This window comes from Rhinoderma darwinii, chromosome 2 (assembly GCF_050947455.1).
Source record: "Rhinoderma darwinii isolate aRhiDar2 chromosome 2, aRhiDar2.hap1, whole genome shotgun sequence".
Lineage (NCBI taxonomy): Eukaryota > Metazoa > Chordata > Amphibia > Anura > Rhinodermatidae > Rhinoderma > Rhinoderma darwinii.
Window position 1 is genome coordinate 89,850,736 of NC_134688.1, and position 18,513 is coordinate 89,869,248.

General features: G+C 44.2%; 1 protein-coding gene across 4 annotated transcripts in view; it reads right to left on the minus strand.

Moving 5' to 3' along the window:
* Positions 1-492: 492 nt before the first annotated feature.
* Positions 493-18,513, minus strand: part of PPP1R1A (protein phosphatase 1 regulatory inhibitor subunit 1A) — a 212,021-nt gene continuing 194,000 nt past the window's right edge. For all 4 annotated transcript variants that reach the window (XM_075850118.1, XM_075850116.1, XM_075850115.1 and 1 more), the window contains 2 exons: positions 2,569-2,696; positions 493-1,497 (listed from right to left, as the gene is read on the minus strand). In XM_075850118.1, the coding sequence (XP_075706233.1) occupies positions 2,605-2,696 (92 nt within the window). In that variant the 3' untranslated portion in view covers positions 493-1,497; positions 2,569-2,604. The remainder of the gene's footprint in view (positions 1,498-2,568; positions 2,697-18,513) is intronic.

The window sequence follows — 18,513 nt, forward strand, 5'->3', positions numbered from 1 at the left end:
CCTGGATCTACTTCTGGCTTTGGCTTTAAAATCTACAACAAAATCTGCAACAAATACGCAATGTGTGAATCCAGCCTAAAACGGATGTGATGTGGTGTAATAGCTGAATGCCAGTAAGACATGTGGAATCGAGCAGTGAGAAAAAAAATATAGAACATTTTTGGAGCACATGGTAGGTGGGGGGCCTATTACAGATTTTGCTGTGGGGCCTAGAAAATTAAAGTTATGCCTCTGGTTCGAAAAGTGAGAGGGCAAAAATAATTGTGAAAGGCAGCGTGCCATAGATGGGTTGCACTAGAAAGAAAGTAAGAGATAAGTGGCTCATGAAGTAAAATAATTGTATTCACTAATCTAGTCTGCTATAGTCTATTCTTGCACATGTAATACATATCTGAAAACACTAGAGGGCACCTACGGTTTAATAATGGAGTGAACTGCAATTAATAGTGTAAAGCAATGATAAATGGGAATAAAAACTCTACGACAATAAAGTAAAACCAGTTAAAGGTATTTTTATTTTATTAACATGAATAAATTTGTTTTATGATACAATGAATATGACAAACAGAGGAAAAATCTAACATGGTGCTCCAGTTGCGTTTATGATAAAGAAAGCCTATGAGGCAGAGTGAGTTTTAGTGTATAGGTGAGAATCCGATGTATTCATAACATTGTGGGTGACTTTTTAATAACTAATGTCCTGTCTGGACAATATTCAAGGGGAACTCCATCTTCAACAATACTACGAGGGGAACTCCATCTTCAACAATACTACGAGGGGAACTCCATCTTCAACAATACTACGAGGGGAACTCCATCTTCAACAATATTACCTACCAGGCAGTTGTGCTTAATCTTTGTTTTCTTTAGACATGATACCAGATCTCTATGGACACATGATAGTCAATGCACAGACCCAAGCTGACCTGTCAGGTACAATGTGAAGAGTTAGAAGTAGAGTCCTCCTCCTGGCATGTAAAATTCTCTAATTTTTGGCGTTCCCAATACCTGCTGTTAAGAGCCTTTCCTTAGGTCTAAGATATTGATGGAGCACATGGGGAAGGCCACGTATTGCGAATATTTTCACCTGTGGATTTTCACTGCAAATCTACAGGAAATCTGCAGCGTCTGAATTCACTCTTTTTAGTCATCTCAAAAAAATCAAAGCAAAGTATTTTTACGTGTTTTATATAATTCTTGACCACTTATGTAATAGGGTAACTACAAAATGCTTGGTCTAGCATCCTTCTAGACTTTCTGTTGTAGAGGTGACATATTAAGACAGACAGGTAATATATCGGACATAATGCTGGGTGTCTTTGCTTCTAGAGGGGCCTCCAATTTATTGCTCTAGACACAGTGCAGAATTAGGCATCCCAAGCAACAGAGATGTGACATAAATATCATTTCCAAAGAAAGGCGCTCTGGCTCCATTGTGTATCTCGTTCCACTCGCATTGAGGGAATTGCTTTCCTGGCTCCAGACAAACTTGAAGAACTGACCCCAAAACAAAACAAAAATAAGTAAATTACAGGCCAATTACTGGATGGAAACATATACTGAGACATATACTGAAACATATACTGAAACATATACTGAATACATTTATCGGCTGATCTGCTCGTTTATACAGCAATAAATATTATCGTTGCCGGCAGCACAAATCTCTGTATAAACAGGAAGACGTGCTGCCGACATTATGCAAATGCATGGGGACGAGCGATCGTAGCAACGATCATTCATCCCCATACATAACCAATTTGCTACGTTGATCGACGCTCATTTTCACAACCCATATAAGGCCGTGTAATAGGACATTTGGGCTAAATTCAGACGAGCGTGTCCGATTTGCGCGTGTAAAAAACGCAGCGTTTTTCCTACATTTCTTGTCCGTTTGGGTTGCGTGTGCTTTGCGTGTGGCATGAGTTTTTCAAGTCCGTGTAATCAGTTCATTTTTTAATTTTTTTTATTTCTCTGCTTTTTAATGTATTTGATGCGTGAAACATGGACAGCACACGGATGTCGTCTGTGAAAACGCACCAGTATAGGACATGCAGTGAGTTTCACCCAACGGACACACGATGCGTGAAAAACAACGCATGTGTCAATTGCCCCCTTGAATTGAATGGGTCCGTGTGCTGCGAGTGATTTCAACGCACAGCACACGGACGAGTATTACGCACGTCTGAATGAGCCCTTAGACTGCATTTTCCCATTTATTGTACTAGGAATTAAGGCCCTTTTACACTTTTCCACTTTTTCATAGAACGCTCATTGCCGATAATAGCCCTGTGTAAACAGGGCAGCGATCAGCAGATGAACGAGCCCAACACTCGTTCATCTGCTGATCGTGTTGTTTAAAGAAACTGAAATATAATCGTTGTCTGCAGCGCATCTCCCTGTGTCAAAAGGGAGATGCGCTGCCGACATGATAATAATGTATGGGGAAAGAGCTCGGAGTAAGGACCGCTGGTCCTCATCCATAGCTTCGTGTGACAGGAGCTGTTTAGTTGATCAGCGCTCGTTGCAATGGCCAAAATTGGCCGATGTAATATGGCTTTTACTTACTGTACTTTATCTTTCATCTTTTTGATGTTTGCAGACCTATTTATCTTGAACAATCGGTAGGTGACTGCTCTGTTTTTCTTTCTCCTTTGTTTCCTTGACGTCTGTGTTTGTTTGCTTACCACACAGTCCTGTAATAATAAAAGAAAAAGAATAGAAAGTCAAAGACTGACTGTTGTACATAATTTCATTGTAGGCATAGGAATGACATATAGGTTTCTGTGTCATTGAAAATTGATTGCTAATACCTATGAATTATTAGAGACAGGAGTCCCTGCACCCACATTTCTAGACGGGTTCTTCATAAAATTTTATATAAAGAAACAACACGACTTTGACAATACAGACGCACCAGACCTGGATAATACAGCTATTTCTCTTTGAAGAAAGATCTAGTTTGATGTGGCAATGTCTCCAGTAAATGCACAGACATATTAAAAGCAGGGATGTACTTAGAGAAGGGGGCACCAAAGCAAATAACAAAATGAGGCTCACCGCTAGTGCTGGTACATGCCATCACACCTGTCCATTATGGCACAAGAGGGATCAGAGCTTGTTTAACCTTGCCCCATTCCATCCCTTGTAAGGGAGAAGCATGGCATGCACCTATGGCTTTTTCCGGGGTAATTCTAATGACCCCCCCCCCCCCACATATTGAATTTGGTGGGAAAAAAAAGGGTCAGATACCTGTGATGTACACAGCTTATTTTCAGATAATGCTCCTGTCACCACTTCTTAACTACTTTTGCTAATATTCAGAAGACTAACAATACTCATAATAGTGTCTATAGTGCCAACCTTACAGTACGACCCACAGTTCCAGTCTCATAATATTCTCTGTAGTGTCAGACTCATTGTAGTACCTATAGTGCTATTTGCTATAGAAGAAGGATGTTTGTGAAGCAGGTGTGCTCTATTGCCATTGCCCATTGCAATGCAAGGTTAAACTCTGAAAATGCTGCCCCTGCAGTCAGGAAGGGGAACTGCCTGAGCCAGACTGCATGTATCTTTTTTACAGGATCAGACAAATCATCATATATAGTGCCTTCTAATGGAAGCATATGCCAAAATTGATGCCTCGGTGCTATTTTATATGAATACTGTGTACACATACAGTCTACTGCTAAGCAATTGATTTGTGGGTGAATATAGCATGTACAGTGATGTGAAAAAGTAATCGCTTTGTTTATTTCATTTCCAGTCAAAATGGCCATTGCCAAATTGGGCCAACCCATTCAGCATTATTATAATTATTATTATTAACCCCTTAAGGACATGTACTAGTTTGCACGTTCATGACGCAGCCCCATTTTTCAAATCTGACATGTGTCACTTTATGTGGTAATATCTTCGGAATGCTTTTACCTGTCCAAGTGATTCTGAAATTGTTTTCTCGTGACACATTTTACTTTAAGTTAGTGGTAAAATTCAGTTGTGAAGTGGTTTTGAGGTTTTGAGGGGCCCATACAATGAAAACCCCCATAAATCACCCCATTTTAAAAACTGAACCCCTCAAAGTATTCAAAACAGCATTCAGAAAGTTTATTAAGCCTTTAGGAGTTTCTCAAGAATTACAGCAAAGTAGGGATGAAATTTACAATTTTTATTTTTTTTGCAGAAATTCATTTTTAATCCTTTTTTTTTTTGTAACACAGAAGGTTTTACCAGAAAAACGCAACGCAATATTTATTGCCTGGATTCTGTAGTTTTTAGAAATATCCCACATGTGGCCTAGTGTGCCAATTCACTGAAACACAGACCTCCGAATCAAAAGAACACCTAGAGGATTTTGGGGCCTCCTTTTTATTAGAATATATTTTAGGCACCATGTCAGGTTTGAAGAGGTCTTGTGATGCCAAAACAGTGGAAACACCCCCAAAAAGACACCATTTGGCAAACTACACCCCTCAAGGAATTTATCTAGGGGTATAGTGGGCATTTTGACCCCATGTTTTTTTTTGCTGAATTTAGTGGAATGAAGCCGTGAAAATGAAAACCTAAATTTTTTCCAATAAAACAAAGACATTTTCTGTATTTCAAGGTATAAAGGAGATAAATCACCCCAAGATTTGAAAAGCAATTTCTCCCGATTACGGCAATACCCCATATGTGGTGATAAACTGCTGTTTGGACACACGGCAGGGCTCAGAATGGAAGAAGCACCATTTGGCTTTTTGAGCTCAAGTTTTGCGGCAATGATTTTCGAGTGCCATGTTGCATTAGCAAAGCCCCTGAAGGACCAAATCTGTGGAAACCCCCCAAAAGTGACCCCATTTTGGAAAATACACCCCTCAAGGAATTTATCGTGGAGTATAGTGAGCATTTTGACCCCACAGGTTTTTATCTGACTTTAGTGGACTTAGGCCGTCAAAATGAAAATCTAAAGTTTTTCTAATAAAATGTTGAAATTTTTTATTTTTACAAGGCATAAAGGAGAAAAAGCACCCCAACATTTGAAAAGCAATTTCTCCCAATTACGGCAATACCCCATAAGTGGTCATAAACTGCTGCTTGGACACACACCAGGGGTCAAAAGGGAAGGGTCATCATTTGGAGCTCAAATTTAGCTGGAATGGTTTTCAGGCGCCATGTCACATTTGCAAAGTGCCTGCAGGACCAAAACAGTAGGAACCCCCCAAAAGTAACCCCATTTTGGAAACTACACCCCTTAAAGAATCTATCTAGGGGTATAGTGAGCATTTACACCCCACTGGTCTTTTGCAAAATTTATTGGAATTAGGCCGTAAAAATGAATATCAGCATTTTTTTCCACTAAAAAGTTGCATTTTTCATTTTCACAAGGGATAAAGAGGAAAGCCTCCCAACATTTATAAAGCAATTTCTCCAGAGTAGCGCAATACCCCACACGTGGTCATAAACTGCTGTTTGGACACACAGCAGGGCTAAGAAAGGCAGGAGCGCTATTTGGCATGCAGATTTTGCTGGATTGTTTTTTGGGTGCCATGTCACATTTGCAAAACCCTGAGGTACCAGAGTACAGTAAAAGCCCCCAAGAAGTGACCCCATTTTGGAAACTACACCCCTCAAGGAATTTAACATTTGCCTGGACATATGACAGAGCTCAGAAGTGAAGCGCCACATCCACATCCTATTTTGGTGATTTTCACAGCATTGGCCCACAATTGCAGGGCTCTGAGGTCAAATAGCAAAACAAACCCCTAAGTAGTGACCCCTATTTTGGAAACTACACCCCTTAAGGCATTTTAAGGGGTTTAGTGAGAATTTTGCCCCCACAGGTGTTTTTCAATCAGTAATTAATGTGCAGCGGATGGTGCAAAGTGAAAATTGCAATTTTCCGCTGATATGCAATTTTAGTGCGCAATATGTTGAGCCCTGTTTGTGCCACCGAAGACACACATCTCGTAAACTGCTAAGCTGCTTCTCCCGGGTATGGCGATGCCATATATGTGGACATAAATTGCTGTTTAGGCGCACTGTAGGGCTCAGAAGGGAGGGAGCACCATTTTGCTTTTGTAGGGCAGATTTTGCTTGGTAGTAGTTCTGTTTGGGGTATTGCTGGTATTTCAGTTTATAATGTGGGGGTATATGTAATCTGTGCGGAGTAAATCAGGACATAATAAGAGGGTATAATAATACGGTAAATAAATAATAATTCATAGATGTGTGGCCGGTGTCGCACTGATAAATGGTGCATGATCTTATCCGCTTTTGGACACTGCACATTTTGTGTCACCATATTCTGAGAGCCAGAACTTTTTTATTTTTCAGTCAAAAAAGCCTTGTAAGGGCTTATTTTTTTGTGGGACAGGTTGTAGTTTTTATTGGCATGCGACTTTATGATCACTTTTTATTCCATATTTTGTGAGGGGTGGTGATAAAAAAAATAGTGATTCTGGCAGTTTTTTTTTTGTTTTTTTTTGCGGTGTTTACCATGCGGGAAAAATAATATTATAGTTTTATAGTTTGGGTTGTTAGGGACGAGGCGATACCAAATATGTGTACTGTTTTTAACATTTTAATTTTTTTCCAATAATAAAAGGCTTATAGGAAAAAAGGCAGTGTTTGTTTTTATTAACTTGAAACTTTTATTTTTACACTTTTATTCAACTTTTCAACTTTTTTTTTTTTAAGTCCCACTAGGGGACTTGAGGTCCTGCACCTCTGATCTTTACTCTATTGCATTGCACTACCCACGTAGTTCAATGCATTAGAGCTGTCAGCAAGCCTATTATCTGTGGGCGGGGCCTAATAGGCTATCGTACGTGGCAGACCAGGAGGCCATTATTAGGCCTCCGGTTGCCATAGCACGATCGGATTCGTCACGATAACATAGTGTCGATGCCGATCGCTACAAACCACTAAGATGCCGCGATCGTGGCATCTGAGGGGTTAATGGCAGGGATCGGAGCTAGCACCATTCCCTGACGTTACAGCACGGTGTCAGCTGTAACATACAGCTGACACCAACGGCTGATGTCGCAGGCTCAGCTTCTGAGCCTGCGCAATCTTGAAACTGCGGCCGGACGCCTTTTAGGCCACGCCTTTGGGCGGGACCTAGCAGGCTTCCGTTCTAGGCAGACAGGAGGCCATTGTTAGGCTTCCGGTCTGCCGGAGCAGTCATCGATTCCGATCTGCTTGTAAACACCATAGATGCAGCTCTCGGTTTTGAGGGCTGCATCTAAGGGGTCCATCAGTTTGCGTTAACAGGACAACTCCTGTGACGGAATATTACGTCACATAGCGGGAAGGGGTTAATGGGATATCCCAGAAAACCACTTTAACAAACACCCCCTGTGAATGATACCGCAAAATGTTAACTCAGGTGGGTCAGACACATTTGATGTTGTTGGCACTTTAACCACAAATGTTCGCAACAGCTTCACAGCACGTTTTCAGCTTCGGCCTCATTCACATCTGCATTTGAGGCACTATTGTTTCTGGTAAAACCACGGACATCACGACAGAAACCAGACAAGATCCATTAAAGTCAATAGGTTCCGTCGGCTGCCTGTGGTGTCCATTGTGCAACATATCCGATGCTCCCATTTTTCCGTTATTCTGCTCTTCTGACGGAGCAGAACAATGGAAACCCAAACGCAGGTGTGAACCCAGTCTTAGTTGTTGTGCTGTGGTAGTGTATGCATTTTTTTCAGAAAACTCCATGTGTAAGAATGCAGGTTAAGAACACACATTAGCGTCATAGCTTCTATTTATAATAGAGCAACGACAGCTACTGTATGCTGGATTTTCTTTGAACATGGATGCCGCAAAACCCTAACCATTAACTAAACTGCGCTATTCTGTCTCACACATGTACTGGCCGATGACAACTCTGACATAACCCATTAAAGCAAATGTGTACAAAGCCACAGAAGGGGAAAATCTGAGAAAGAGCATGCTGTGACATAATGTAGCAGGCCCTCGAAAATGTATTGTGTGTGCATGGGAACTCATATATATGATAATAAATGTTAATATTTAGATGCTTTGGGTATGTTCACATGCAAACTCAAAAACGTCTCAAAATACGGAGCTGTTTTCAAGGGAAAACACCTCCTGATTTTCAGACGTTTTTTAAGCCACTCGTGATTTTCGCTGCGTTTTTTACGGCCGTTTTTGGAGCTTTTTTCGATAGAGTCAATGAAAAACGGCTCCAAAAATGTCCCAAGAAGTGACCTGCACTTTTTTTTCGTGGCCGTTTTTTTACGTGTAATAAAACACCACGAAAAATGCTCCGTCGGAACAGAACGCCGTTTTCCCATTGAAATCAATGGGCAGATGTCTGCTTCTGACTTTTCGGCCGTTTTTCCGGCGTTTACGTCCCGAAAATAGGCCGTGTGAACATACCCTCGAGGCTTAAAATGCCTCCACTACGTCTGAAAATAGGTCGTGTGCACATACCCTTAGAGGGAATATCTACTTTTTTTTTCATTTGTTTATAGAATAGGAGATTATACAGTTTTCTATAAACATGTATTAGAAGTTCAGCTCACGTAGCTTTCTTATATCAGTGAGATAGGCCCCTGTCTCTTCACATTAGAATGATAGAGTCACTGATCAGTCCTATGTAATGTATCTATAAGCTAACTGAATAGCTTTAAACATACCTCCCAACCGTCCTGGATCCGGCGGGACAGTCCCGGTTTCTGAGCGCTGTCCCGCCGTCCCGGGCGGTCTGCAAAATGTCCCGCTGGGCGCGGCAGCTGTGTCAAAACAGCTGATCGCTGCTGACAGGCACCCTGCATGCCAGACGACTTGCAGCAGCGATCAGCATCAGAAGAAGGCAGGAGTCTTGCGGCGGTGTTCTGACTGGGATCGATGCCTGCCCGGGAGTGGACCAGTCCAGTCACCTGACCTGTCATCTGACCTCACCGGTCAGGTGACAGGTCAGGTAACTGGACTGCTCCACTCCCGGGCCGGCATCGACACCAGTGAGAACATCGCCGCAAGACTCCTGCCTTCTTCTGACCGCGAGTGACATCAAAGCAGAGCGGAGAGTGGCAGCAGTAGGCTACCTCTACCGCTCCATGCTCTGGCAGCATTGTGGCAAAAAGTATAAGGGGGTTGTGTGGCACTATGTATAAGGGGGCTGTGTGGCACTATGTACAAGGGGGAGGGTGTTGTGTGGCACTATGTACAAGGGGAGGGGGGTTGTGTGGCACTATGTACAAGGGGGAAGGGGTTGTGTGGCACTATGTACAAAAGGGGCTGTGTGTGGCGCTATATACAGGGGGGGCTGTGTGTGGCGCTATCTACAGGGGGATTGTGTGTGGCGCTATCTACAGGGGGGCTGTGTGTGGAGCTATCTGCAGGGGGGCTGTGTGAGGAGCAATCTACAGGGGGGCTATGTGTGGAGCTATCTACAGGGGGGCTGTGTGTGGAGCTATCTACAGGGGAGCTGTGTGTGGCGCTATTTACAGGGGGGCTATATGTGGAGTTACCTACAGGGGGGCTGTGTGTGGAGCTAACTACAGGGGGCTGTGTGTGGCGTTATCTACAGGGGGCTGTGTGTGGCGCTATCTACAGGGGGCTGTGTGTGGAGCTATCTACAGGGGGCTGTGTGTGGAGATATCTACAGAGGGGCTGTGTGTGGAGCTATCTACAGGGGGCTGTGTGTGGAGCTATCAACAGGGGACTGTGTGTGAAGTTATCTACAGGGGACTGTGTGTAAAGCGATCTACAGGGGGGCTGTGTGTGGAGCTATCTACAGGGGGGCTGTGTGTGGAGCTATCTACAGGGGGGCTGTGTGTGGAGCTATCTACAGGGGGGTTGTCTGTGGAGCTATCTACAGGGGGGCTGTCTGTGGAGCGGTCTACAAGGGGGCTCATGTGGATGATTTTTCCGTTGACCGGTAGCAGAGTTAGACAACTGGAAAAAAAAGTACAAATCATGTAACTCTGCTACCTGTCAATTGAAAAGTCATCTACCACAGGGTCTCCCTCTTGACTTTCATTGATCTCAGCCTTTTGGTTTGTCCTGCAGCTGCCGTGATAAGCAAATGTTATACCCAAGATAGGAAAAGTAACACAAAGACAATATAACCTGAAATATAATATCTGTGATATCCAGACAGTCCAGAGATCTGCAGTGAGAATGTGCGCTTGTTATTTGATGAAGGATCTGGCTGTGATTTGATGTGTTTATGCGGGATATTGGGCGTGGTTAGGGGGCGTGGCTTAAAATGTCCCTCTTTTCCGAATTCAGAAGTTGGGAGGTATGCTTTAAACATTGTGTCAGTTTTGTGACCCACACACATCATGGGACCCCTAGCATTCAGTTAGCAACATGGTTACATGACATGCGTGTGTTGGCACAACATAGAGGACACATCCATGGGATAAGTAAATAGGAATATTGATGACAGTGTGTGTGTGTATTCACTAAAATGGCGGCCTGTCTCTCGGTGATGTTGTCATGTTGTTAACCCCTTACGGACACGACCAATCTTCGCTTTTTCATTTTATTTTTTTCTTCCCCGCATTCCAAAAGCCATAACTTATTTATTTTTTCGTCGAGATAGCCGTATGAGGGCTTGTTTTTTGTGGGACAAGTTGTAGTGTTTCATGGCACCATTTATTGTAACGCATAATGTACTGGGAAACTGAAGAAAAAATATTCGTGGGGGGAAATGGGCAAAAAATAGCGATTCCGACATTTTTTGGGGGTTTTGTTTTTATGGCGTCCATCAGGCCATAAAAACGACATGTTCACCTTATTCTATGGTTTGACACCAAATTGATACCAAATTTATGCTTAAAAAAAAATGTTGGTGTCGCTATATTCTGAGAGCCATAACCTTTTTATTTTTTGTCAATTGAGCGATGTGAGGGCTTATTTTTTTGCGGGGCGAACTGTAGTTTTGATTGCTACCATTTTGGGGTACATGCAACTTTTTGATCACTTTTTATTCTATTTTTTTGGAGTGCTAAGGTGACCAAAAACAGCAATTTGGTTGTTTTTTTTATTTTTTATTTACGTGGTTCACCTAGCGGGTTAAGTAATGCTATATTGTAATAGTTTGGACTTTTACAGACGCAACGATACCGGTTATGTTAACTCATGTTTTTTTTAACATTGCTTGAGGGATAAAAATGGAAAAGGGGTGTTTATTGAAATATTTAGACGTTTTTTTTGGAACATTAAAAAAGCTTAATTTAACAGTTTTTTTTTACTTTTTTAAAAGTCCCCCCAGGGGACTTGAACCAGCTGTTATTGGATCTCTTGCATTATTTACATTAGTATTGCAGTATATTGCTATACCCACAGTCTCCTTTGAAGCCCTGCCAGAGGCAGGGCTTTAAAGCAGACCTCCCAACCATCCCGGTTTCAGTGGGACAGTCCCGGATTCCGGACAGTGTCCCACTGTACCGGGCAGCCAGGGGTATGTCCCACTGTCATCTGTATCTACAGTTGAACCCAATTCTGAAGCATTCATAGCGGAGGAGCAGAGGGAGCTCCTCCGCTTGCCGAGGCCTCCCTAGGCACATCGCTACTTTATGCGCTGTGCTCGGAGAAGCCCTTGACGTTACTGTCCATTTATAGACAGTGACGTCAGTGGCTACTCCTAAGCAAAATCCCCGTTGCTGATGATCTGCCCGGGGATTCCGCTCCTAGAGGAAACCCCTGAGGTCACTGCCCATATATCGACATTGACGTCAGGGGCTCCTCCTGTAGCCGAATTCCCGGCCAGAATCGGCAACTGGGATTCCACTCCCTCTGCTTCTCCACTCTGTTTTCAATAGTTTTTTATTAAACAGTTTTTTGTAATATAATAATAACACAGACTCGCAGAGTCTCAACTTTTGCATATCAATAATACAATTAAACAAAGTATTAGACCAACATGGTCTCCAATAAATCTCACATTATATATCATTCATGATGTCAACACTTCTGCCAAATATATAGTATATAAATGCCTTCATTACTAACATAGGTAACCAATCTTGACATCACATTGCTTTATAGAGTACCTTAACATGGCCTCTAAGGAAAAAATATAAGAGAGAAAAACAAAACACACACAATAAACAAAAGAAGGATAAGGAGGGGGGGAAGGAAAGGTGTAGGGTAGAAGGGTCTTCTAACCATCTCTATGTATTCACGAAAATGTGTGGTTCCTCCATGGGTCCCAAATGGCATCAAATTTGTCTAATGTACCCGCCAGCTGATGTGTTAGGCGGTCATTAACCATTATCCATGAGATCTTAGCGATCAACATATCCATAGACAACGTGGGTGTTCGCCAGGCCCTAGCAATAGTTATTTTAGCTGCCAGAAACACATATCGGAGAAATTTACATGCGGGGGCCCGAACCTCGGGAATAGGACCGCATAGCAGAGCCGTAATCACATCCCTGGGGGGTTTGACTTGGATCACTGTGTTAATAAGCTGATATACCTGGTTCCAAAATGTGGCAACCACTGGACACTCCCATAGAATATGCATTAGTGTACCCTCCGCACCACATTGTCTAAAGCAGTGCTTATCCACCAATGGGTTAAAGCGAGCTATACGAGTAGGGACCATATACCATCTCATTAATACTTTATAACCCGCTTCCACCAAGGATGTATTGATAGATAGTTTTGAGGTCGTACATGCCATCTCCCGCCACTGCTCCAATTCCACTCCCGTACCTAGATCATGTTCCCATCGTGTCATGTAAGGGAGTTTACCTTCCGGAGTAACCAGATCGGAATATATCGTGGAAATTTTATGTCGTAAGCCAGAAAGCCAACACAGCCGTTCAAAAGTGGTCAATGTGCTGATGTCCCCCCTCCTGGATTTCCAGTTCAACAAGAAGTGGTGTATCTGGATATATCTAAAATGCTCCGATGGGGGCATCGAGTGTGAGTCCTTAAAGTAATCCAGAGTTCTGATGTCCCCCCCTACAAAAAAGTCCTTAATCCTGTAAAACCCCTTATTGAGCCACCACCGGAATTCCATTCTACGCAGACCCGGAGGAAAGGCAGAATTACCCGTGATGGTCATGAGCGGATTATGGGGTGATTTAATATGGAATCTCTTTCTAAGCGAGTCCCACAGCTGTAACATCTGAGAAAGCACAGGGGAGAGAACCGGAGGCCTGTCCGAGGACTCCATCCACAGTAGCGTTTCCAGCGGGAAACTGGTACATGCGGCCGTCTCAATTTGCGTCCACTGGGGACAGTATGGTCTCACATACATATCTGTAAATTGCGCCAGACGTGCTGCGTGATAGTATTGTTGGATATTGGGAACCCCCAGACCCCCCGCCGTTTTAGGGGTGAATAAAGTTTGTCTCTGTATTCTCGGTCTTTTAGAACCCCAAATAAACCCCATGATGAGCCCTTGGATTTGTCTAAGCGCCTTCTGAGGGACCACAATAGGGAGCGTGCGAAAATAATATAGCAATCTGGGCAATATCGTCATTTTGATGGAGGCAATGCGGCCAAACCATGAAAGATTAAGAGGGGACCATCTAGTGAGATCCGTAGCTATTTGTTGAAAAAGTGGAGGGAAATTGTCCTCGTAAAGGGACTCTATGGTAGGTGTCAATTTAATACCCAAATACGTCAATCTACGTGCATCCCAATGAAAATCAAAGTTAATTTTTAGGAGCTTCACTACCCCTATTGGCAATGTAAGATTCATTGCCACCGACTTGGAGTGATTGACCTTAAGCCCAGACAGCTTGCCAAACTGATCAAGAATATGAAAGAGATTCGGCAATGATGTGAGAGGTGTCGATATGAAAAGCAGTATGTCATCCGCAAACAAGGCACATTTGTGTTCTACTCCTCCCACCTTCACCCCCCTAATGTCGGGAGAATCTCGTATGAGGTTGGCCAATGGCTCAATAGCCAGCGCAAACAGGGAAGGCGATAGCGGGCACCCCTGTCGCGTTCCTCTGCATATTGGAAAAGCTCCCGACATAAATCCCCTAGAATTTATTTTTGCTGTAGGAAGACAATATAAGATCTTAAGAATAGACAAAAATCCCGTACCGAAGCCCATTCTCTCAAGGACATAAAACAAATAGTCCCAGGATAGCGAGTCAAAGGCTTTCTGGAGGTCAAGGCTTAATAACATACTTTGACGTCCGGAAGTGCCATCCCACCCCGAACGAACCGCTGAGATAATGTCCACAGCCCGTCTCGTCTGGTCTTCCGCCTGGCGGAGGGGTATAAATCCCGCCTGATCCTTATGTATATATGTGGCTAGGAATGAATTCAATCTAACCGCCAGAATTTTTGTCATAATCTTAAGATCCACATCAAGAAGGGATATCGGGCGATAGTTAGCCTGATCTGTATGATCCTTATGAGGCTTGGGGATAAGATGTATATAGGCTAGATTCGAAAAAGGGGGCAAATTGTTACCCTCCCGATAAGCATTGAACAATTCAACCATGTGCGGGGCCAGGACCTCCCTAAAGTGTTTGTAATAACCTGAGGAAAACCCATCTGGCCCCGGGGCTTTGTGAGCCTTCAGATTTTTAATAACATCCAATACCTCCTCCAATCTAAATTCAGCATCCAGTGTTTCTCTATCCCCTTGGGAAAGTTTAGTAGGGAATGTTTTTTCCAACAAGACCCTAGCCTTATTTTTATCATACTGAGGTGGAGCTGAGTACAACGCTGAATAAAAATCCTGAAAGGCCTTTACAACTTTTGTGGGATTCTGTGATAAAGATCCATCCGCCAATCGCAGTTTCGGTGGTGTTGAGGTGTTAAATCGGGGCGTGAGGCGTCTAGAGAGTAATGTTCCCGGTTTATCCCCTTGTGTAAAAAACTTATGTTGTGACCAACGCAGACTTTTTTCCGCCCAACTTGTCAGACATAAATTTAATTCTGTTCTAGCTTCTGCTAATTTTGCTTTAATAACTGCTGAGGGGTCTGTTTTAAATTTCTTAGACAGGTCCGCAAAATTCCTCTCCTTTAACGCCAGAACCTCCTTCAACCGTTTCTTATTACGCGATGCTATCTGGATGAATTTCCCCCTAATCACTGCTTTGTGAGCCGCCCAATTGGACATAATTGAGGTGTCTGGTGCCTTATTAAGTAGAAAATATGTGTCCAATTCCCTTTGGATTTCTTTAACTATCTCCTGATCCGATAGTAATGACTCATTCAATCGCCAAGAGGAGATAGGCGGTCTCCCACATAAATCTGACAACCGAACCACAATCGGGTCATGATCAGACCAGGGTGTAGCTAAAATCCTAGCATCCGTGACCTTAGGGAGTAAGCTAGTTGACATCATAACATGATCAATACGGGTGTGGATATTATGGGCTGAGGAGAAATAAGTATAATCCCTTGCTGTGGGGTTAAAATCCCGCCAGACATCTATGACGTCCACCGAATGGAAGAAACGTGCTACTTGTATGCTGGTTGACGTAGGAGGTATAAGTCGCACCCTGAATGCGTGGGATTTATCCATGGACGCGTCCAAGGCGATATTAGAATCCCCACCCATGATTATCGGGCCCTCTATCGATGAATGGATCTTGCGCCACATACCCTGGAAGAACGCCGGTTGATTGGAGTTCGGGGCATAGTAGTTAATAAAGGTTATTGGAGATTCATGTAACAGACCCGAGACCAGGATGTACCTGCCATCCGGGTCAGAGATCGTGTTGTGAGGTGTAAACGGGACCGACCGAGACAACCATATGCCCACTCCCCTGTGCTTAGTAGAGGCACTAGCCAAAAATTTTTGTGAGTAGTGTTTATGAAAGTACGATGGAGCAGAGGAGGTAGAAAAATGCGTTTCCTGTAAAAATAGTATATCAACATGAGAGGATTTATAATACAAGAAAGCTTTTCGACGCTTGATCGGGGAATTAAGGCCCTGCACATTATGTGTGAGTAAGCTAAAGGTTTTAGCAGATTCCATGGCCGCCATCATAGAGCAGGAGGTAGAACCATGTGCGTATTAGGATCCCGCCATAGAGACAAAGGTCAGAAATAGGAAAGAAAGGAAAGGGAAGGGGGTAAAAGACAGAACAAAAATAAGACATACACAAGGTATCAATAGTACCGAACATAGTCTACCGACTAGGCAGTCAAGGAAGACTGCTAACAGGGGGACAGCAGACCGTCGTGAAGGCACAGCATTTCCGAAAATATATATCCAGACATTCAACCCCTTAACCTATATCAACCCTGAGCATAATAGGCATTCACATGTTAAATATAAGGTAAAGCAAACTTTCATATTTTTTAAAAAAAAACAAAACAAACATATCTATAGCCAGAGTACCAACTCACTGCGAACTTGACCCATCCAAACCCTTCCTCGCCTTTTTCGGGTCAGCTTATAAACAAATTTCCATTACTATAAGTGGGAGTCCAGAGAAGCAAAAGAAATCCCCACATCCCCCCCAACGTATGGATCCCCAGCTCCCAGTCCGCTGAGAACTGCAAATGGCGGTATCCGGCTGAAATTCAGCCTCCATGCCGCTTGAAGACATCTCCGGCCGATATGAAGAATAAAGAAAGAGAAAGAAAAAGAAACTATCTGCTTCTATAATCGACCTCCTTTCCGTCATGTCGGATTCAATTGTTGCCGACGAGATTCCACCCTCTGTTCCCGAGGAAACTCTGGACGGCCTCCTTGGGTACGCCATATTGGTGACAACGGGGGATCCCGTATGGGGAGTCGGGAGGAACTGGCTTTATCCTGGGGTGGTAGAATATGTAAGTCCCTCAGCAGGTCCTCTCCCTCCTGTAGCGTAGAGAAGCCATATTGCCTATTATTGCGCATGAAGAGGAGACGAAATGGGAATGCCCACCGGTATGGAATCGCATGGTGTTTGAGGGTCTGCAGAATAGGGCGAAGCATCCGCCTTTTTTGAATGGTTTGGGGAGCCAAATCAGCATATATCTGAACCGCTGTATTATAAATGGTGATCACCGGAAGCTTCCTAGCTCTTTCCATCACCTTCTCCTTAATCGAATAATAGTGGAGTTTCACTATAATATCTCTGGGAAGTCCATCCCTCCTCATGGCCGTCAAAGCTCTATGGGCCCGGTCAATTTCCATATGTGATTCCGATATATCAGGTATCAAGGTAGTGAGTAGCAGGCGAACCACCCCCGGTACCTCCGTCTGAGATTCCGGGACCCCTCTGATCCTGAAGTTATAGCGTCGAGAACGATTTTCCAGGTCCTCAATTCTGGTGTTCGCTTCCTCCAATTGCTCCTGCAGATCCTCCATAAATCTAGTATTCTGGTTAACTCTTGCAGTGACTGAGGTCATTTTGGTCTCAATAGCCTGCATATGCGCCCCCACTTTGTGTAAATCTTGATGTACCGCGGCTATCTTGGAGCTTATTTCCCCCATCTGAGCTTGCATGGCTCTTGATATGCAGGAAAAGATGGCGTCCTCTGTCAACCCGGAAGTAATGGCCGGCTGCATGGGCGAGTGCTGTGAGACGTGAACGGGCGCTAATTGCGGCAGTCCCAGGTCTGGGATCGGGCCCTCTTCTTGTAAATCCTCCTGTGCCTGCAATAGTGATGTGCTGCTATTTTCCCGCAGGAGCACAGGATAATCCTGTGATAACACCGCCGAACTGGATTCTATCTGTGTCCCCTGCTGCTGCTGCAGCAGGCCTTGCTCCGCCATGTTCGGCGCCGCCATCAGCATATCTGCCACGGACCTCTGAGCCTGGGTTTGCTTACCCCTTCTTCCACTCCCTCTGGCCATAGGTGGATGCCCGAACCTCTAAGGTACCTCTCCTTTCTTTTATGGGTCTCGATGTCTGCTGTTAGCGATATATATGCTGGAATGCCTTCACGAGGTGCGGAGCCTGGTTAGAACGCGTCCACCATGTTCAGCTGCGCGCATGCGCCCCCTGCTTCTCCACTCTGAACTAATTCTGAAGCAGGGAGCTGATGGTTTCCTGACTCAGAATTAGTGGCTACTCCTTGAGCGGGAATCCCCGATGATCTGGCTGGAGATTCCGCTCCAAGAGAAAACCCCTGAGGTCACTGTCCATATATGGACATTGACGTCAGCGGCTCCTCCTGGAGTGGAATCCCAGGCCAGAGTCGGCAACGGGGTTTCCGCTGAGGAGGAGGAGCCACGGACGTCACTGTCCATATATGGACAGCAACGTCAAGGGCTTCCTTGAGCACAGCACTTAAAGTAGTAGTGCTGTGCCTGGGAAATCCTGGGCGAGCGGAGGAGCTTCTTCTGCTCCTCCGCTCTGAACTAATTCTGAAGCAGGGAGCTGATGGTTTCCTGCTTCAGAATTAGTGGCTACTCCTTGAGCGGAATCCCTGTTGCCAATGATCTGGCAGGGGATTCCGCTCCCAGAGGAAACCCCTGAGGTCACTGTCGATATATGGACATAGACGACTCAGGGGCTCCTCCTGGAGTGGAATCCCCAGCCAAAGTCGGCAACGGAGATTCCGCTCAAGAAGTAGCTACTGACGTCACTGTCCATATGTGGACAGTGACATCAGGGCTTCCCT